The 22,411-nt window shown below is 43.3% G+C and overlaps 1 protein-coding gene across 1 annotated transcript in view; it reads right to left on the bottom strand.

Moving 5' to 3' along the window:
- RASGRF2 (Ras protein specific guanine nucleotide releasing factor 2) overlaps positions 1 to 22,411 on the bottom strand; it is a 122,335-nt gene that overhangs the window by 28,378 nt on the left and 71,546 nt on the right. Inside the window, exons 16-17 of the mRNA XM_059492233.1 lie at positions 16,605 to 16,730; positions 15,280 to 15,369 (exon numbers count right to left, since the gene is read on the bottom strand). Coding sequence (XP_059348216.1) covers positions 15,280 to 15,369; positions 16,605 to 16,730 — 216 coding nt within the window. The remainder of the gene's footprint in view (positions 1 to 15,279; positions 15,370 to 16,604; positions 16,731 to 22,411) is intronic.

Here is a 22,411-nt window from a genome sequence, read left to right as displayed (position 1 = left end):
AAGCAAGACAGGAAATGTTTAACTGCAGTCTCACATATTTTACTGCAGATTAGACCTCAATCTCAAATGTATTTTCTATCTACACTTACATTTCATGGACATTTTTAAACTATGGCATATTACACTGTAGATGGCATATAAGATTCAATATCAAAGGTGGTTTAATATTGAAGCATTTTACGCAGGTTTTTTTGCCCATAAAGAAAAAAAAATAAAGAAAATATCTGAGGTTTTTTTCAGCAAAAGGTAACACAGGCAACATTTTGTATGTTAATTTTCTATGCCTTAACCTATTGCAGAAGCAATTAGGAACAGATATTATAAACTGTTCAATTAGCCACTTAATTGCAGCAATGAAAGTCACAATGAAAATTATATATTAAAGCAGCAAAGTCTTTACCAAGGTAACATTAAGGAAAAGAACTTCAGTAAGCTGGGAGGAAAAGAGAGAGAAGCCTACAGAGACAGTTTTCAGTGAGCTACAAAAAAATAAAAAGAGGGAAGGAAAAAAATTAAAGCCTCCAGAGATCACTTCAGCAAACCCTTATGGCCCTCAGAATTTCATCAATTTTTAAGCAGTAATTAGCTTGCTGCAAAGAATGAGCCACACGTTCACCCAGATCCACACTCTCTGCACTCCATGTTGATGTGCTGAACCAACAAATGGAGAGAACTGAGCTGAGCACAGCTGGCCCCTGCTGTCAGGGACTTGTGCAGAGCCAGGTCCCCCCAGACCTCCAGGCTGAGCCCCCCAGCTCCCTCCACACCTCTACAAATCTTGATGTGCCCACTGACAATAACAAATAATGTAATTGGGATTCTGGGTGGACCTGCCCACGTCCAGACCCGATGGTGAAACAACCTGAAGCACTCCATGGTAAATATCTGTTCCTCTCCTGAAGGAAGCAATCTTTCCACATTAGAAATGCCAGCAGTATTTCTAATTATTAATCATCTAAGTGGGCAGCTGCCTCAGTGAGTGCTACTTTCAAGAGATGTTTTCCACCATTATCTGTTGAAATTAATATGCACTGGTGCCACAAATAGAACCTTCACATAATGGTGATACAGAACTTTTACCACAGGCTGTCAAACACAAAGTTAACCTGACAGCATTGCTAGTTTCACTGAATTACTTTTTTCAATATTATTTAATCACTCTGTTCATGCACTTGTCTTTGGATTGTGTTATGCAAAAAATGCAGCCTCACCTGCACATGTTTTCTTTAGTGCACTTCAATAAAAACCTGGTATTTTTATAGCTTCCTCTATTACCAAAGATTAAAAATATAGGTGCTGAATAATAAATCTCCACATCTAACACCTTATCAAAAAGTGAATACTTTTATAGCTACCATTATAACCAAAGGTTTTTAAAAGTATGTGCTGGATAGAGAGATAAATTACAGTATTGCACCTTTAAAATACACCTCACCCCAGAGGAAAGGTTTTATCACAGTAAACTCTGCACCATGTACTTTAAAGAAATTAAACATGCACATTTTCTTTTCTATTTCAGTTAGGATGTCAAAATCTCTCACTCCAGTTACAGCATTTCTGTATCCAATAGGTGTCCCTGCCCATGGCAGGGACATGGAACAAGATGTCATTGGGGTTCCTTCCAAACCAAACCTTTCTAAGATTAGCCCGAGATTAATAAAACAGCACATGATTCCTGACCATAGTAATTAACTTGTCCAAAATTTTGATGGTATAATAATAATATCCACTTTTAAGGGTTTATCTACACAAAGAGAGATCTGTTCACAAGAACTACTGCAAGTTGCTCAGAGGCATGAAGCTTCTGGTGTCTTTCCCAGCAAAGAAATTAATTTCAGAGGCTGATTTGATGTTCCAGTTTCAATGAACCACCCTGGAGTCTCACATTGAAGGTGTGTTAGCACCCAGCAATTAGAGAAAATCACACTACAGGCTTCAGGGAGACCCCAGAGAGTCCCAGGGATGTTGATGGAAGGAGAATATTCAGGGCCCACCAGGCACATGACAAATAATCAATATTATCCATCAGATAAAAATATCCATCAGATATTATCCATGAGGTATTATCGAAATAATAAAGAATATAATCTGATCTCCATCTGGTAATATCCATCAGATGCACCCCAGAGTTGCAGGCCAGCTCCACCACTCAGCTTGGCTTGGATCCTGACACCTCAGCAAACACCAGTGCTGCTTTCTGACCTGCATAAAGAACAAATACCAAAAACCCCAGGCTTGGGGCACAGCACTTTCTATCCACATGTTAAAACTGAAAAAGCCTCTCCAATATATGCAGCACAAAAGAAAAGGCTTCCCAATGCACAAGAAGCCCCCCAAAAGGGATTATATCTTTCTTACCTCAACATACCTAAAAAAGTTTGGATGAGTGTATATTGCCATCCTTGTTGGTCATGCATTCTCAAGCAAGTAAATGGGTTTCACACATTTGCACAGAAACATGTCAGAAAGTGAGTACTTCAGTATTGGTAAGAAATCTAAACTGCTAGTGATCCTGCCCTCCTCCATTCCTTAATTTATGAACTTGGGCTGTCATACATTATCCAGCTGAATAGTGGCAGAGCTGGAAAAGGAAACCAGATGAGCTGAGGTGAAAAGAAGGATGAAGGTGATGTGATCCCATCATATGTGTAAAATACAACATATTTGCTCAATAATACAGTCCTTTTTTATTATTATTATTATTATTGAATGATCTTAGACTTTTTTCTAAACCTTAACCATTCTGTGGGGTTTTATATAAACAATTTGAGGCTTGAGAGCACAAACTGTAACATTTAGCAGCAGTCTTGTGTTCATAGGAGAGGAATATTTAATCATTCACTATGCCAGGCTTTGAGTTTGTTCCACAAAGGGTTACAAACTAAATCAGCACCAGAACTGACTGCTAGGAACCAGGAGCAATCCAGAGTCCAAGGCATTTCAGGCATTTAATTTCACTTTCACTGGTCCTTGGAACATATGAAATCATTTTGTTCTAAGAAATATGCCACTGAAAATCCCTGTTGCAACCACCCACGTCAGAAATAATTCCAAGTATGTATTTGATTCTTCTGCCTAAAGCCTCTGCCACACATACAATCTAACTACCAAATCAAGTCAAGGGATTATGGTCTTAGTAAGGTAAATCCCAGGGATTCACATGGACCAGCTGATGTACAAGAGTGTAACACAGAGAGAGACCTAGTGACTGCGTTTAATTTCTGCAAAATATTTAAGGGAAAGGTTGGTAAACTATTTTTAAATGACCCTTGATTTAGAAAGGCTTTTTCTAATCAGAGAAATTTAAAGAACACGGCATTGAGATAAAGCAGTCGTGTCAAGATTATGCAGTAAACTTGGATTAAATCCAGAAGTCTAAAAATACATCCGTCCAGCAAAATAATTTCAGTTTAATGGTTGGGAGAGAAAGGTAAGTGGCTAAAGAATACCTTCAAGATCAAGAATGTATTTTATCTCCTCATTATAACACTATGGTTGCTCTGAGAATCATTATAATCTTTGAGATTATGTGCTTAAAGCATGACTACCACAAAGAATGAAAATATTCCTTTAAGCTCACAGAAATATTCAAATTTGAAGATTTGTCCTTCAAAAGTCCTCAAAAACAGGATTGCTGCTATAGCTATAATTAGCAAACACTCTTAAGATTTCTGGGTTTTTTAATAGAAATATTCTCTCAGGAGAGCACATCAACCTCACTCTTGAGAAAAATATATTTAGAAATTGCTAAACATTGAAAACATGCTTGCTGTTATGAATGACACAATTTATTATTAAAAATCAGTAGCTCATCTTAAAGTAAAATACAAAAATGCACTGTATTTGGTTAAGCTAAAACTCAGCAGCAATACAAGAACATTCTGTCCTTTTCTTCTTTCAGCACCAGCAAAGAGAGACAACAAAGGGTCAATGTCATAACCAAAACCACTTGTATACATCTTCAAAATCACTTTTTTTTGCACACAAGAAGTGTTTTTGTGTGCATCCATAGGTAAACCCACAAGCCAAATTTTCCTGGTGGAGCCTTAGATAAAACCAGCCAAATCTTGCGCCTTTGTTTATAGATGTATCTGTAGGAAGGAGCAGATCCTGAATTTCAAAGGCTGCTGCTGCTGCCAATTGTGCTCTCAGGTTTCTGAATACCATGGAAAATGTGCAATGTGACAGCACTTTTTTTTTTCCTATGACTTACATAAAAATCTATAGGGAACTACTGACAAAGAAGATCCTTTCTGAGCAGCCCTTAACAATTATATTGTATATAACCCTATACAATTATATAAAACCTTTAGTACACCTTAGACTTCTTTTTTTTCACTGCAATAATGTTTGAATTATCTGCTTTGAACAGAAGAATAGCAACACTGCAGCTGATATTTCTTATACATTTATACATTTGTCTGTGTTCCTTCTTCATCGGTTATCTTTCCAGGAGGAGATAAGCAATTTTTACCTATTGATGTTTTTCTGCATCTCAAATGATCCCTTGCTCTTGATTTCCTTAATGACACTTCATCTACACTTTTAACTTGCTCTATCATCAATATGAAGAGAAGTACAGCAGATATTTATTGCATAATGTTCACAGTCTTTTCAAGAACTATTCAAAGGAAGCTTTCAGATGCTTAAAGTGCTCGGTACCACAAAGAAAAAAAGTTGAAATACAGGTTGGGACAATGTACAGATAAAAAGAGGAAATCACATAAAATGGCTTTTGGAATTTTTACCTTTTATTCATTAAAGTTGAAGGAAGTAGTTTGTGAGATTATTCATATTTTTATAATGTCAGTGGGAATAAAGGTTAAATGGAAAGGAGGCGATAATTGCAAGGAGCCAAATGTATCATTTTTCAGACCATCTGTGAACAGAGAGTTGACTGTCATGAAAAACAAAAGCTGGCAGGATGCACACCAGTCACCAAAAAAAATCTCTGAACAACATGTCTGTCTCACAAGCAGCTTTCAGACCATTTAGGACTGGGTCATATTGGAAGCTTAAACTAATATTAATTACGCATGCAACACTTGGGTGCAGGGGGAATGAAATGAAAGAAAAAAGGCATAAAAAATCCTCCCCAAACTTCTCTCCCCACACCACTGCAGCTGCTCAGGACTTGCTCCAATAGGTCAGGAAACAAATGTTTCTCAGCTCTGTAACTCAGGAAATGTCCAGTGAAAATACTTATTTCCTGAGCAGCCAGCTCCTCAGAGCAAGCTAGGAGAAAGATATTAAATCAAAATAAGGAATACATAAGTAAAAGCAAGAGATCCTAAATTTCTGCCAAACTGGCAGGGGAAAAAATTCATTATTCTCTCCTATTTCCTAATTCCCAGAGCAGGGATCAGTTTTGATGCAACACTTTAATTTTCAAGCCATTGTCTAAGCAAAATGCAAATAAGAATCAACTGTGTAGCCAATTATCTAAAATTGCAAAGCAAAAATTTTAGTTAAAATTTGTGAATGAAGCAGCCCAGAACAGGGGTCCCATTTGCCCCCCTGCCAGGGCATGGACAGCCCCTGATGACCCCAACCCCTCACAGAGCCCACATCAGGCACAGCCCTGGTCACTCTGCTTTGGTGACAGCCCTGCAGCCTCAGAAAGGGACACTGCTCGGGGCTAAACTGACATTTTTTGGTCACACAGCCATTTTTAGTGGAGAACAGTGTCAGCTGTGGAGTAACACAGTGAACATTTCCCACACAGAGTTTTTTTTAAATGAGATGGGAACTTCAAGGAAGTTCAATGTGCAGGCCTCAGTGCCTCTCAAACCTCTGTGAATCTGCAGAAATGGGTCTGGGAAACTCATTAAAATGTGCTCCCAAGAGGGAACAAGTGCTCGCTTCCCCAGTTCCTGCCTAGAGCCATTAGTTACACAAAAATGACAAGGAAAAGGACTTGGCTGTCCTGTGTAAAGGACCAGGGAAGGTTAACAGGTCCTACATCTTGATTTTCTGGGAATTAAACATGTTAAATTCCTGACAGAAGAGTGGCACTGGGAGAGTCAGAACACAAGCAGGATTGATAAGCAGGGCACAATTTGATGGCATCCTGTCTCTCTGACAGCAGATGAGGTGCCCCTAGACTCAAACCTGGAATTTCACCATAACCTGAGGAAGAACAGATAAAATTACAGTCTTCTACCAACTGCTTAGAAAGCCTTATCTTAATTTTTTCTTGGGATATCACCACCAAAATTGTTTTCTTTCATGTCTGGAGTCAGAAGAAGGAAGTTCCACAAAGCTTTCCCAGTAGAGGACTGAAATGTTATAGCCCAGATTATTACTGGAGTGCAGAATTACTATTACAACCAGCAATGTTTGTGACACCACACTGAGAATCAACTACAAAGTGACACACATTTTCCAGTTTTGCTTTGGACGTGGATACTTTCAGACAAATTCAGGAAGAAATATATATCGTTTCAAAGGTCAGCATGTAGCCACTGATGCAATTTGAGGCATTTAGCACAGCACAGGGCTGGATAACCCAGCCAGCCACACAAAGTAGAAGCCAGCTCGAAATCACATCAGATATTGTTTGCTTGCCTTCCACGTAACACAGCAAGGAAATCTCTCCCAGCCTGTCCTCTCACAATGGAAAAAAGAAAGCAAATATTTCCCTTAAAAACCTCACTTAATTCTAATCTTTGCCAAATCCCATAGTAACTCAGCTGCGTGCACCAGAATCTCCATCTCAGGAAACGTGATGGTGTAATGCCACTTTATTATTCCTGTGCTCAGAATCAGGAAAATTCTCCCTGAACACGACAGCTGACACCCTTGAAAGCAGAACTATACGTACGTCTGTGCGTGCAAGACAGTGGCAGCCAAGGGAACCCTGCATCTGTTTAAAGCATCAAGTGTGTTTGCACACAGTTTTGCAGCAGGATCCCCCTGGGAGTGCCTGCCCGCGTTGTGCTGCCCCTCCAGGTCTCATCCCCGAGTGAGGGCTGGGCGCACCTGGCAGCAGCAGAGCAGCCGCCGCGTCCCCTCCCAGCGCACGCGAGGCCTGAGCTCCCTGCCATCACTTGGCACGAGCCCCGCCGTTCCATTACTCCAATTAGTGCCTCTGCCAGAACAAACAAAACAAAAATATTGTCGCACTGGGAGCTGGCAAGTCGTCCAAATGACTGCAGAACAGCTCCGCTGGTCACAACCCAAAATAAGCCAAGCGGCTCTCCCTGAAAACTTCTGCAAAACTTTCTCATGATAATTTTGATGTTTTAAAATAAACAGCCTTAATCAGGCTGTGCCTGATTTGTCAGAATGGAAAGACCCACACAAGACCCACTCTAGATCTTTATGGAATGTGAATTACTACTTCCAGCTAATTTTCATGCCCTCTTAATATTGTGAGAGCAATCAAGCAGGGCTAAAGTGTGTCAGCCTGAGAGCTCGCAGGATTCATCTGGCTCAACCTCAGTGCTTATATGGCTTTCTAGAGATTTGTCATTCTGGAAACCACAGCTGTAATTTACAACATTTCTACTTGCTATTGCTGTTACAGTTGGGTTATGTTACAGCTGACAAACTCCTAGAGCACCTCTGAGAGAGGAGAACTTTCCACACCCATTCCAGTGGCTACTGAATTTGACACTTTCACAAAAGCATTTCCACACTGCTTATCTTCAACCACACCCAGCTGCTCCAAAATTGCGGTTTGGCAGCTCTACATCCCAGAAACTATTGAAAGGGCCTACAATGTTTCACCCCAGGCCGTGATCAAGAATAGAGTAATAGCCAGCTCAAAATAAATCAGACATTTACAATGCAAAAGGATTACACACTTCCCTTCGTACACCTCCTCTTTCACTGATGCACGGGTTATGCACGTAGCTACTGCACTAAAAACCGGTGAAATGTAGCCTATAACTACCTTTTTTACACAGTTTTAGATTCAGAAAGGAACTCTATCCCTCCCTAGGCAGTGACACGAAGGCAGGTCCATCAGCCCAGAACGCACAGGCTGCAATAAAGCCTCGTCCAAAGGGCAGAGCAGGCAGTGGCAGCACTTGGCAGCAGTGCCAGCAGGCACTTTGGAGTGCCCAGGTGTTCTGCATTGCTCTGAAGGACGACACCACTGGCACTCAGCCCCTGCAGCAAACGAACAGAGCGGGTTTTGCACTGGCTTCAGTGAGAATCTGCTGCAGCTGGAAAGGTCTGGTCGCTTCTGCCGGCAGACTGTGAGAGCAGTGCAAAACCAGAGGACGCCAAGAAATGGTCTGGTCAACAGTCAGATCAGTTTTTCTGGCCTAAAACTGAGGGCAATTTAGATTAAGGTTTCTTCTTTGTGAAAAGAGAAGGAAGTAAGTAACTCAAGACAAAGGTAATTTAGCACCTGACATGTGTGCAGTCAGTTAATTGAAAGGGGTCATATATATGCAATTCATTTTTGTGTAGCAGCTTCAAGCTGTCATTTAAATCGCTCCTTTAAATCACTAAAATTAGAGAGATTAAACCTATCTGTCCTTCTCACTAGCCCAGGGCAGATTTTCCTATGTGAAGATCATTATTTGTCAGAGGTACTCCCCCAAAGACTCTTTTTTCCCCTGCATCTTTTTTGCCCTCTGCCTCTCGCATGTGCCTCAAAAAAACAAATGCTTGTACTGAGGAAGCCAGGCCCTTGTGCCAACCACAGCTCCCATCCCACTGCCAGCCTGCCCCACAATGTCACCTTGTTCTGGTGAGAAATGAGACCTTCCCACAGTGTGGTCGGTGGGCTGGAGGAGGAGGAGGAAGAGGAGGAAGGCAGCTTTGAGGCATGCTGGAAATACATTGTACCAGCTAAAATCATGTGCCAGAGCTTTTGAAAGAAAGCTGCTGTGTTCATTAGGGAACAGCTCGTTTGTTTGGTGGAAGAATTTGCTTCTTGTCTAATATTAACTGTCCGTGTGGGGAGATCATCCTCCAGCTTGAGCTGAGGAACACACAAAATTCTCAGAGTTCTTTCAACCTATCTGGTAGAATTGTTAAATAAAAAATGCCCTAGATTAGTTTACATCTTGAATTTACGTTTTTGTCAGAACAGTCTCCTTGAAGCTCATGTTTGATAGAACCATTTCAAAATAAAATTACTGGTTTTGGAATTAAAGACTTTTCATTCACAGGAGAGAAGAAATCTCTATGTTTCCTATGTTTATGCAAATACTTCTTACTTTATTGACTGTTAACAAAAATGGAATTATTTTGTTAAGCTGGCTTCATCCATAGAACTGTTCGGATATTTTAAAATCAAATTTCCTCAGGTCACAGAAAGCACCTTCATACCTTGTGAGTGTTAACAAGTATGAGGGCCTGCAGGGAGAGCAGTTTTGGTAAAGAAACACCAAAAGGTGTTTTTTCTTTAAGAATCAGCGCGTGATATCTTACTAATGCTGGCACTGTGCACTGATTCTGCGCTGAAGAGATGTAAATAAAAAGATAAGGAATGAAAAAAAAAAAAAAGCAACAACATGTCTCAAAGAATTGTACAAAAATAAACCAGGGAAATTCACAAGTTGCAGCAGCCACAGGTGGAAGAAATAATTCTCCATGTAAATTGTTTTTATCTAGTGCCAGGGTTTGTGTGGGTGCTGTGTAGATTACACTGCTGTTGCTTAACTGCTGTAACATCTGTAGGATTTCTGCAGCAAGACTAGAGATGATTGGTGAGTATTTTGGCAGGAGGTTCCTCTCCCACGTTTCCAGTCTCTCTGCTTGTTTTGACACTGGCTGTGTGACAGACTTGGAGAGGGAGGAATTCTCTCCCAAGGAGATGGGGCTCCCTGCAGCTGCAGCTCTGCTCCACGACTATCCATGGCAAAGCTAAAACAAGGGATTAGCAGCATACCTGGTAGGATGAGACCACTCACATTCACAGCTCTGGAGGGACGTTTCCGTATTATAAGGCAGACGTGGGAGCAGATCTAAAGAACTTCTGTGTGGATTTGTCACTGATTAAAGCAGAAATCTGAACCAGTTTTATAGAGGTATATAAACAGAGGGAGAAGAAACTGCTGAAGTCCATTGCTATGTTAGAATCTGTTAGTATGGCTGTACTATTTTTATAAATTGGGAAAAGAATAAGGTGTGCAACAGCCAATTAATGGTGACAGAGCACTTCAGCTCCAGCAAGCCATGAGCCATCCCTCACATCCCTCAGATGAGAAATGACATGTAAAAGACAGAACCTACTCTATTTATCCCTACTGTGAATATTATCATCCATACAGGCCCCAAGCTGTGCACATGGGGTGCCTTATTTAACTCTCTGTACTTTCACTTCATGTTTCTTTTTATCTTTATCATGCTGTTAAAATAAACAACTAAAATGCAAGTTTTCTCGAAGAGAACAGAAAGAATATTTTTAAGATAGGTAGAGATTAATATTTAACCAAGCAGATAAATTAAACAACAGGGAAAGCAGCACAGCTTGCTTGACATCATCAAAGCAGTTAACTGCAAAATAAGTGGAAATAATAGCAATAAAATCAGTAAGTTAAAAAACACCTGCTGAAAGGCATGAGAAACTGAACCATCCTGATTCAGAGAAAGGTTTCATTCACAATTCAGGACCAGCACAGGCAGTGCTCCCCTAGGTGCTTATCTAAAGAAAGTCTAAGCCAATGTACATCATGTGAGGGCTGTCCAGGGCTTTGCATACTTCTCACTTTATAAAGTTATCATTGCATGGGGACAGCCATGCTGAAATGCTGTGGCCAGAACTCTCCACAGAAGATAATTGCATGTCCTCCATGGCTGGTTCTGAGGGAGTGTGTGAGCACAGGCCTTTGCTGTGAGTCTGTTACCCAGTTTGTCCCAGTGCATCCCAGCCAGAACTGGGAGATGGGAGAAGAGCTAAGGCCTCATACCCTGGGTAAACAAAATAAAACAATCAGCAGTAAACCCCAAAGATCCTCAAAATAAAATAACGAAATAAACTAACACATAACATTTAAAAAACAACAGCAAAACACAAAATGGCCAGAAGACTTCAGGGAGCAGTGAGGACAGAAGACACACAGATCACCTGTACCTCCTAATATTCCCCCACGATGCCCAGCTGATTTCAGCTGCTGGTCTTGTTCTACTGTGCCAGTCTGGTAACCTCAAACAACCCCTGCTTGCAGGTAACTTTCTACTCTGGAACCCAGGTAAGTCTGTTCCCTTTGGGGTGTTCCTCAGCAGAACCTCACTGAGCTTCTACTGATGGCCCAAAGAGCCACAAACTCCGGCGCACTCTAAAACCTGGCTCCATGAAAACCATCTGATGGCCTACATCTTGCAACAGAAAAGGCAGAAAGTCTTGGAATTGTAGAATTGGTAGGGTTGGGAAGGACCTCTTAGAGCACTGAGTCCAACCCTTTACCCGCACCACTGTTTTCACCACTGCTGCTATCCTTCCCTTTTACCCATCCAGCCTTTTACAGAATGTTCTCATCCACTCTCCAGCCCTCTCTTCTCTAAACTTCACATGCACAGAAGTTATTTCATGCCTCACCCCATCCCTGATTTCAAACTCTCAAACTTTTCCAGCTCTCACTCTCTCACCTCAATCAGGACTGTACATACCCTTCAATATCTGTACAAATTCTGCATTTGTACTGTGGTACCATAGTAGTCTCTCCTGCTCCTTTCCATACAATTCCTGATGTTTTCTTCACCTTTCTGGCTCCTGCTGAGCACCCAGATCACTTCAGGAAAGGACCTGTTCTCATCCTCAGTCCTGAGCCAGTCCTTCCAGGTGCAGAGCTCACACTGTTTTGCCTCGTGTGCATCACTTGGTATTAACCAACACTGGATTTCATCTGCCACTCTGCTCAAGCTCCACGTAGGAGTACTGTAAATTACACACGTCACAGTGTCTGCAGCAGGGAAGCCAAGGAATGACTGAGCAGAAAAAAAAAGCCCCACCAATGTCATTCACTCCCCGAACTGATTCACTGACTGGTCATGTCCAGCCTACAAAACAAACAACTCCAGGAACCAGTGGGGAATAAAAGGCGCTCTTCAAAAAAAAATCTCACAGTCACGACAAAACACACAGGGGAAATAAATAAAATTTGGTTTAGCCAAATTTGAACTTCGTGACGTTGCAAGTTCAGTACTGTCTCTACCATGAATAATTGCACCAAGTTACAAAACAGGTGATTCCATGGTATAAGGTCTGGTTTGCAACCTTCAGTTTTTCTACTCATTTCAGGTGGACGCTGGATAACTCTAACTTAATCTTCTGAGAGTCAAAACCACACATTTTTGTGTCAAAGTGCCTGCACAACCTTCTGTTTTTTACGTCATTTGGGAGAATGACCTTTAATGAAGAGCTCGGTTAAACTGCAACAGGAAAAAGAACTTACAAATGTTAGGAATGTTGTTTTTCCCTTTCAACATTCCCAAGCTTTGATGTTCCTTCTACTGACTGCATAATTGAAGACTGTATTTTCTCTCATACTTCAGTATTATGAATATTGAAAAGCAGTGGTTTTAACGATACAAAAGCAGTATTTTTCAATTGAATTAGTTCTTAGTGGGAAAACCCCAGTATTTTCCATCCTTACTTTGCTTTCTAAACAATCTGTAAATATACTGGGTTAAATCATAAAGCAAATTGTGTCAGTGTTTTCATGCAATGTCTGATTCCAAAGGCAGAGAATATTCATCATTCAAATAAAAATTGCTAAACAGAAGTTTGCCAGGTTCACCAGACAGTGTGATCACACATACAGGACAAACACAGAGCCAGACCCAGCTGTTGAAATCTGAAATGCAGGGAATTCTCAGAACCTTGGGCCTGTAAGCCAAAGCTTAGAATTAAACCCAGGATTTGATCTGAGACCTTGGAAAAGGCTCCCAAACTCAGGTGCTGGAAGTGAGAATGAGGATTTATAGTTTAAAGCAGAGACTCACTGAGCTAAGTAAAGGAAAGTTTAGAGTTTTAGAGTTTAAGATATAGAAAAAATAAAAGTACTTACAGAGGTAAACAAGGAGATGAGAATGCAGCACTGTAGGTTTGTGTGCCATTAACATGATTGGCTAAGAAAACGTACACTGTAGCAAGTGTCCATAAGACAAAATATTTAAAGGTTGGTTCAAAAGCATAAATATCCTTGTTGGCAGTGTTTTATTGGTCAATAAATACTTAAAATGTCTTGTAACTAGAGGTCTTGTGACTTTCTGAGCCGTGTGGTGAGGATGTGAGCACAATTCACCTTTCCTGTCTATGTAAAAGGTAAGAAAAATAAACCACATCATCTTAAAAAACTCAGAGGTCTCATCTCTAACTCATTCAAAACTCCTTCACAAATCCCCACACACAGCCAGCAGGGGTGTAGGAAAGGCAGCTCCAACCTGCTCTCCTCCTGTGACCAGGTGATCTCCCTGGCAGGTGAGGGGAAGGTGTGGATGTGTCACCTGGACTCCCACTGCATCTCCTGGAAAAGCTGCATCCCGGGGCCTGCAGAGGGGCATCTGCTCTGGGAGAAGGACTGGCTGGTGGCCTGGCCCAGGGACAGTGGGGACAGTGCTGGGACAGTGCTGACCCAGCTGGTCACCAGCAGTGTCCCCAGGGAGCAGTGCTGGGCCATCCTGTTCAAAACCTGTTCCAGGGGACCTAGTGCTCTGCCAGCAGGTTCATGGGTGACACCAGGGTGGGTGCAGTGTGGATCTGCTGGAGGGCAGGAGGGCTCTGCAGCACTGAGGGCTCTGCACAGGCTGGACCGTGGGCCACAGCCATGGCTATGAGGGCCAGCAAGGGCAAGTGCCAGGCCCTGCCCTTGGGTGACAACAACCCCTGGCAATCCAGGCTGGGCAGAGGGGCTGGGAAGCTGGGACAGGCTGGACACCAGCCGGGGGGGGCCAGGTGGCCAGGAGGGCCCAGGGCTGTGCCAGGAGCACAGGGCAGTGACTGTCCCTGGGCTGGCCCTGCCCAGGCTCCGGCTCCAGGGCTGGGTCCAGCTCGGGCCCCTCTGAGGGGCTGCAGAGTGTCCAGGGAACGGAGCTGGGAAGGGAATGGAGCCCCAGGAGGGGCTGAGGGAGCCGGGAAGGGGCTCAGCCTGGAGCAAAGGAGGCTCAGGGGGCCCTTGTGGCTCTGCACAGCTCCTGCCAGGAGGGCACAGCCGGGGGGAACGGGGACAGGAGCAGAGGGAACGGCCTCAGGCTGGGCCAGGGCGGCTCAGGGTGGGCACAGCAGGAATTTCCCCATGGAAAGGGGGCTCGGGAGCTGCCTTGGCACTGCCCGGGGGGGCTTGGAGTGCCCAGCCCTGCAGGTGGCACTCAGAGCTCTGCGCTGGGCACAAGGTGGGGATCAGGCACAGGCTGAACCTGATGATCTGGGAGGGATTTTCCAGCCTAAATGATTCTCTGATAAAGTTGCTAACACTGAACATCGCTGTCTTGTAATCTAAAGATCATGGGAAGTACACAAGGCTAAGAGCAGCAGTGATGCATGCTCATGCAGAAATTATTTTCTCCTGGTGTCATCTCACCCATCAATTAATGACCAGAGCTCTAGACATACTGGATACAAAATCCACTGAGATCCATAGGAACCATTTACAGTCTTACACAGATTTTCATGGGTGATTTTGAGACTGAGGTCTTCAAAGCAATTTTTTGACATTCCAGTGGGAAAGAGGCAAGAATGAGTTTACAGCTGGATTGTGCTTTGTCACACATATTCAAAATGAACTGTGGATTTGTCAAGCCAAAGGGAAATTGATTTTGTAGACTTTAAAAAAATTGCTGTTTATGTGCAACATGACCTATGACAAGACCCTGTTAGTGGAAGATATTATTATGTCAAAGGGTACACAGCAAGATAAGCAGCACATTCATAACTTAAATCAAGTATTTTATGTTGCACTAAATACCCTCAGTTAGTAGCTGCTTTCCAAAGAAAAATACAGTATACACTCGCAATAAGTAATATTGACCACCTTTGGACATAGAAAACCTCATTTTAAGAAATGAAATCTTAATCTGTAAGTGAAAAAAAAAAAAAGCCAAACAAGAAGGATATTATTTGGATGCTTAGCACATCATGTACATGTAAAATATTAATTTTCCAGTAATAGGATGGATTAGAAATATTAAGAAATCGACCAATAGGGTTGGAAATTACCTTAAAAATACCCAGTTCCAGCTCTGCCATGGGCAGGGACGCCTTCCACTAGCCCAGGATAAGATGAGAACATCACTCATGAGAACACAGAGGTCTGTTCTTGAGGAACATTCACCCCTTGAGCACCTGTGTGTCACCTGCCTGCACAGCACACCCCTCACCTGGTGGGCTCCCGTGCCCGGCTGCTGCTGTGGCAATGGCAAAAGCAGAAGCAGGAGACACCGAGCAGTGGCTGTTGTCAGCAGTCTGCACTGTAAAGGGAAAGGACAGGAAAAAATTAACTCCTACAAACATTTTATCAACCAGCCACAAGACTTAGAATCTTCAGTAATGTTTGTAACTTTGTGGACATTGTATTTATTTAAACTGTCAGATGATTTTCTGTGAAAGACAGTAGAAGTATCCTAATCATATATATGGTTTACATTTCCACATTGGTATAATTAATATTGCCATAGGAAAAACATCTAAGACACTGCTGAGGTGGAACAAGATATTAACCAAATAGGAGGGGAGGAAAAAAGATATAAAGAAAAAACAATGGCATAGAAAATTAACCTAAACAAAAAGTTATGTCAGAGAATTAAGGATATTCACCATCTTCTGATAACTGGATTCACATATTTTCCCTGGTCACTGCTCAGGATGAGCAGAGCTTTGCAGATTTTATCAAACTTTCTCTACAGGGAGTGCTGTGAACACTGTCTTTTAACTAGAATTCTGATGACACTGCCCACAGTTTCCAGCTCCCAGATCTTGCCTTCTTGCCACAAATGTGCCCAATCACATAAAATTACTATTGGTTTGAATCTAAAGTGTCCTGGAAACAGGTGAGAAGGCTCTGCTCTGCTTCTGTTTTAGTCCCAGGCATGAAACACCTGCCCAGAAACTTGTCCTGCAGGAGCTGTTAGCATTTTAAGTCTTCATGGACGCAGCTCACAGCCCTGCTAATGATTTCAAAGAGCCACGTGAGAGTTATTTGAGGAGATCCAGCTCTCTTTTTCCTCTTCAACTGAGCAGCCTTTTCAAATTTTGGAATGAATAATGTGAGACCATCTGTAAATGTTCAGCATCACACAAAGAAACAGACGCAGTCCCTTCCCATTGACAACAATGGGTGCTGTGTGTTTCATGATTACAGATGGTGCCCAAAATATGTCCCCTCATCAGCTGAAAAAAATATGTCAGAGTCTTGAGAGTTCTGTGAGAACAGGACTGATTCAATATTAGTCTTGAACTTGGGCACATCCTGCTTGAGCTATTTCAGAACACTGAATCATACTGAAGCCTCAACGTGCTTCCATGCCTCATTATTGCTGCTCAAATTTAACAGGCGCACTTCACATTTTAATGGCTCTTTTATTTTTAATACCTGAGAAACAAGAAAAATACAAGCAAGCCAGATGATTGGGACGTTATTAGTGCTTTCTGCTGCCCTGCACAGACCACGGGCACAGCGCTCAAGCTCCGTTGGAAGTGCTCTCACCTCCCGGCTGCCGGTAGCGCAGGTGACGCGGCGTCGAAGGGGACCTGCACGGGGACAGCTCTGCAGTGTCCACCACTGAGGCGCTCTCAGGAATGGTCCTGTCCACTGACACAGTTTCCAGAACTGCTGCTTTAAAAGAGAATAAATGTCAGTGCAGATGATCGGCCGTAATTTGGTTTGCTGTTGTTTCAAACAGTACCGCGCCTGTAATTTGCCGTGCGATTTTGCCATTAACTCAGCAATAATTATCCTCTGGATGGAGTTAAAGGAGTGGGAAAGTCTTGTACCGCTGACACAAAAGCTCATAACAAACAAACAAATAAATAAATAAAAAAACAACTCGGTGAAAACAGCAAAAACAAATAAATAAACAAGTTGGTGAAAACCAGCAAATTGTCAGTTTTAAAGTGCGTTGGACGAAACTGCACTTTCAATCAGGAGAATATGCAGTGACATGCACACACAACAAGGGTACTTGAACTCACAGATATTCTATGACCTAGGGAAGATAATCCTTGTTCAATAACAAAGGGTAATCAAAATCTGACCAATAGAATTGCTAAACAGCACTGGAGAGCAGACTAGTCTACAGTGGAGTTCTTTTATCAGAAGAATAAAAAGAGGAATGGGATAAACAGTACTTCCAAACTGAGGGAAAACAAGCTGACAAAATACATCCTGCATTTGATGTGAATGACAGCTCTGCCTGCAGCACAAGCATTGTGTGTATATAGGGCTAAATATAAACAAAAGCTTGGAAAACAGAAACTCTGAAAGCAAACAACTTTGAAGGTAGGGAAAGAAGGTGAAAATCCCAGCCTGTAAATGGACAACAGTCATAGAGAACAGCAATCACCATAATAATATGTCCTCAGAAACAGAATTTGTGCAGTTGTGCTGGACTTACAGTAAGCCAGAGATGTTTTTTTGGAACTCTGGCAGTATCAGAGCAACAGGACTACCCATTTTCATCCCCCTTATGAGATTTCTTTTTAAAGTTCCTCATTTTCATCAACATTCTGCATGTAGCTGGACAGAGCTACTGCAGGACAGAACCCTCTACCTGCAAATTCCTCCAGACTGAGCACAAGCTGTTCAGCAGGAGATGCCCAAAGGGGTGGGAGACTGCACTGACAGCAATTTATCATTTATATGGGCCTCTGGCCATTTCCAAATGCTCCTCGTGCTGCCCAGGTAATGCTTCCAGCTTTGACAGACCACAATGAGAAATGTGAATAACTCCCCAACAGTGCCCACTGCCTACACTTGGGCAGAACAACCTGCTCTTTACCAGTTCACTTTACAATGTCTAGAGAAAAATGTTACAGCTAAGACAGCAGTTACCTGTCTGTGATTAATTGCAATACATGGCCTGTATTTTGGGATGTGCTGTGCTATCATCACATTGGTTTTTAGCCACATTGGTGGCTAAAGTAGTGCACAAGAAGAATTTGCACAACTTTGCATAGAAAAAACAATCTCTCTCTCTCTCTCTCTCTCTCTATATATATATATATATATACACACAAATATTCTGTGGTGCAATTAATGTAAAAACATCCAGCATACTGCTTATGTAATCTCCATGATTATGCACAACAGTTAACCAGTATTTTTTGAAAGCATAAAGCATGAGCAAATATCATAGAACCACAGGATGCCCTGAGCTGGAAGGGACCCAAGGGTCACCCAGTGCCACCCGTGCCCTGCCCAGAGCCCACCCTGGGCATCCCTGGAGCACTGTCCAAGCTCTGCTGGAGCTCTGGCAGCCCCGGGGCCGTGCCCATTCCCTGGGGAGCCTGGACAGTGCCAGCAGTTACCCTCTGGGGGAGCAGAACCTTTCCTGATCTCCAGCCTGACCTGCCCTGTCCCAGCTCCTGGCTCCTGTCCCTGTCACAGGGAGCAGAGATGGGAGCTGTCCCTTGGAAGGAGCTGCAGCCCCTGCTGAGCTCTGCCTCATCTCCTCTGCTCCAGCTGAACACACCAAGCACCCTCAGCTGCTCCTCGTGTGGCCCCTCCAGACCCTTTACCATCCCCATGTCTGTCTTTTGGGCACTCTCTAACAGCTCCATCTCGTTCTGACATGCCCCAAACTGTCCCCAAGGGTCGAGGTGAGGCTGCCCCAGCGAGTGATGCTGGGCCTGGTACCCCCCAGGGCAGGGATGTCCCTCCTGGCTCCGGGCCACCGCTGACTCAGATCAAACTGGACATGGACCAGGATCCCCAGGTCCCACCCCTCAGCTGCTCTCCAGCCCTTGTTCCCCAGGGCATCCACACAGCCAGGGGTGCCCATCCCAGGTGCAGAATCCCTTGTTAAACCCGGCACACTTGGTGAATTCCCACCCCTCATTTGCTGAGCTCCCTCTGCAGGGCCTCTCTGCCCTCAAGGGAGTTGACAGATCTTCCCAATTTAGGGTCATCAGTAAACTTACTTAGTACTCCTTAGAGTCCTGTGTCCAGGTTGCTAATGCAGATGTTGAAGAGCAGGGGCTGAGGACAGAACCCTGGAACCCCAGCAGTGACCAGTGCCAGCCACCACCATGCTCTGTGCCTGCCTCAGGAGCCCATTGCCCACGCTGGTTTTATCCACCTGTGGGCTGAACACTTTGTCCAGATGGATCCTGGGAGAGACTGTATCCAAAGCTTTGATGCAGTCCAGAAAGATCACATTACTGCCTCTCCTAAGTCACCCAGGTGTGTCACCCTGTCATAGAAGGAACTCAGGTGTGACCAGCAGGACCTCCCCCTTGTGAAGCCATGCTGACCTATTGTTGCCAGATGAATACCTGTTTGCTCAGCTGGTAGGGAAAAGACAATGATTATTTTGTGAAATCACTGGCCTGTGGAACTGCATAATGGGGATCACGTTAAACATCAACCAAGAAGAGGAGCAGCAGAATAAACTTTCATCTCTAAAATAACCAGTTACATTAGTTAGACTAACTCAGCTCCATATTTGGGAAAGTAACACTGAACTCATGGGGTGGTCAATTGTCACTTCAGGGCCTACCACCAGAGACCATTGTTCGGACCCCTGAGACAGACAAACTCATGTGAAAAGGGGTTGATGACTTTGGGGGAATGATTATCCTATCTATGTCTGTTCTGGGAGAACCTGTGAGCACACCTGTACAACACAGCCTGGGAACAGGAGCCTTTTCTGTGCTCAGCATGCACACACAGTATCTGAGAGGGGACAGCCCCTTGTGCCTCCAGCTGAATGAGGAGTGGCTGCTGCTCAGTGCTGCACTGCTGCTAGGGAGGTTTTGTCCACTTTTCTGTGACATGATGCCTCAAGGTGTTTTCCAATACCTCCCAGGGTAATTTTCTCCATGACCTTACCAGGTGCTGAAGTGAGACTGATGGCCCTGCAGTTTCCAAGGTCACCCTTCCTGCGCTTTTTGAAAATTGGGACAATGTTTACCAGCATCCACTCAGCTGGGGCCTCTCCAGACATCCAAGACTGTTCAAATATCGAGAGAAGCCTCACAATTACATCAGCCAGCTCTTTGAGTAGTCTCAGATGAATCCCATCAGGCTCCATAGATTTATAGGGATGCAGCTGGTGCAGCAGATCCCTACAACTTCAGGATTAACTGTGAGTTTATCATTCTCAAACCATGGTCATTCAGCTCAGGGCACTGGGACTCCCTTAGCCCATGCTGAAGAGAGGTAAGAAAAACAATACATATCCCTGTCTTGTCAAGTCCTCTATTTGTGAGTCGACCACCCTCATTCTGGAATAGGCCAGTGTGACTTCTTCACTGTTTTTTGCCAATGTATTTTAAAATCCTCTTTTTATGGCCACCCACCGTTCTGGCAAGTTTTGTCTCCAGTTACGCTTTGGCTGCAAACATTTTCTTCCTGCAGAGCACCATCTCTGTGGTCCTGCCATGTCACCCAGCCTTCTCTGGCTGAGCACACACCTTCCTTTTCTGCTTTACCTCCAAAAGAAGATCCCTGTTCAGCCAAGCCAGCCTCCTGTCGCACCTGTTTGACTTTCAACATTTTGGAATTGCTGCTTCCCGTGCCCGTAGGTGATACCTAAAAAGTGACCCACACTAATGGACCCCAGCACCTTCAGAAGAATTTTCCCAGGGATCTTGATCACTATTTCCCTGAGCAGCCTAAAGTCTGCTCTACTCATGTCCAAGGGTGAAAATTTTCTGACACTTTTCCTCCTAGCAAAAGAGATTTTAATCTAAATCACTTTGTGGCTGCTGTAGCAAGATAGCCACCAATCATGTAATTCATACAACCCTCTCAATTAACAAGCAACCAGTCAAGGAGGGCACCTTTCCTAGTCAGCCCTCCTAGTACTTGTACATGAAGTTGGCATCCAGGTGTTTTAGTAATCTTAGACTCTAAAGAAGGGATTTAACCTGGGAGAGAGTTACATCACCATTTGTACTCCTAATTGGTGATTTTTATCAATTTTACCAATTCTTAACACCTATAAAAGGTACTCACCCCTGTGGGGCTGGTTTTTTGTGGACATTTTTCTATAACTGCCTCTGAAGGCCTTCAAATGAAGCTCCACTCTTATATTGCCTTCTTTCTAAAATTATTTCAAGTTCCATTTCCAGATTGGGAAAAAGGCAACAGTGCGGACTGGGAGATCTCTAGTAGACTCCCACAGAGACATCTGCATCCTTTCACTGCCCCTTGATTCCTACCCAGAGGCTCTCAGCTGTGACCTCCCTACATTCTAACCCTTCTGTTACATACAGTGCCTCCCTCTGCCTCATCTGCCCTGCCTATTCTTCCTGAAGAGTCTGTAACTGTTCAATAGAGCACCTCAATCACAGGACTCATCCTGGTAAAGTTTCACTTACGCTAGTGATGTCAAATCACTGGGACTGGGCCAAGGATCCATGCTCCTCTCGTTTGGCCTTCATGCTGTGTGTGTTGGAGCAGAAACTCTTCAGCTCTGGTCTGTGGTAGCCAACACCTCCCACCAGCCCTCAGTTCCTCAAGTGCGTCACCCCACTGCCTCTCACGATCTGGTTTTGTCCCTTCCCCCTTCCAAACTAGTTTAAAGCTCTATTGATGAATCCTCCTAGTTCATATGCTAGAAACTCTCTTCCGTCTGAGAGGTGCATCCCATCGGGTGTCAGCAGATCAGGTGTTGTATAGACCATCCCATGGTCCAAAACCCAACGTTACTCTAATGACTCCAGCCCCTGCTTTTCATCAGCAGGCTCCTAGAATGCCACAGTGGATAACTTCCCTGTTAAAATGGGATTTTTTTTGTTGTTGTTAAACAATAGGCAGCATTCTGTAAAAAACAATCCCCTGGCACAATAAAACATCTAATTTATTAGGAGGGCACTGCTAATTCATTCAGCAGGGAGCAGACATAACTTTTCAAACACATTTGTCTTACTTTGTATTTGGTAATCCTTTTCTTTTTTCCTCTCTTTAATTTTTTGTTATTATAGTACTGCCAACTAAAATTGAGCTACATTTTGCTCAGATTTACAGATCAAATTCCTCAGATTGTAAGCCCAGCCATGTACAACCATTTTTAAATATTAATTTTAGGAATAATAAAAGCATTTTTAAATTGCATCATTTCTGTTTAGTGTTACAACAATAAAAAAAGATTACTGCAAACTTCTATTCCAATTAAGAAGATCATTTGTCTGTCCCCAAAGGAGAAATAATGTCCACTTATGTTTCCTATGAGACTGGAGCTACTTCCTTGCTTTGCCATCTATAACTACAATGCTCCCAACCCTAGACACCCACACTGAGGCTTTTATCAACCAGCTTGAGCCCTCTGGAAGTAAAACCTATTTCAAGGT

This window comes from Ammospiza nelsoni, chromosome Z (assembly GCF_027579445.1).
Source record: "Ammospiza nelsoni isolate bAmmNel1 chromosome Z, bAmmNel1.pri, whole genome shotgun sequence".
NCBI classification, from domain to species: domain Eukaryota; kingdom Metazoa; phylum Chordata; class Aves; order Passeriformes; family Passerellidae; genus Ammospiza; species Ammospiza nelsoni.
This window is presented reverse-complemented; position numbering and strand designations above follow the sequence as displayed.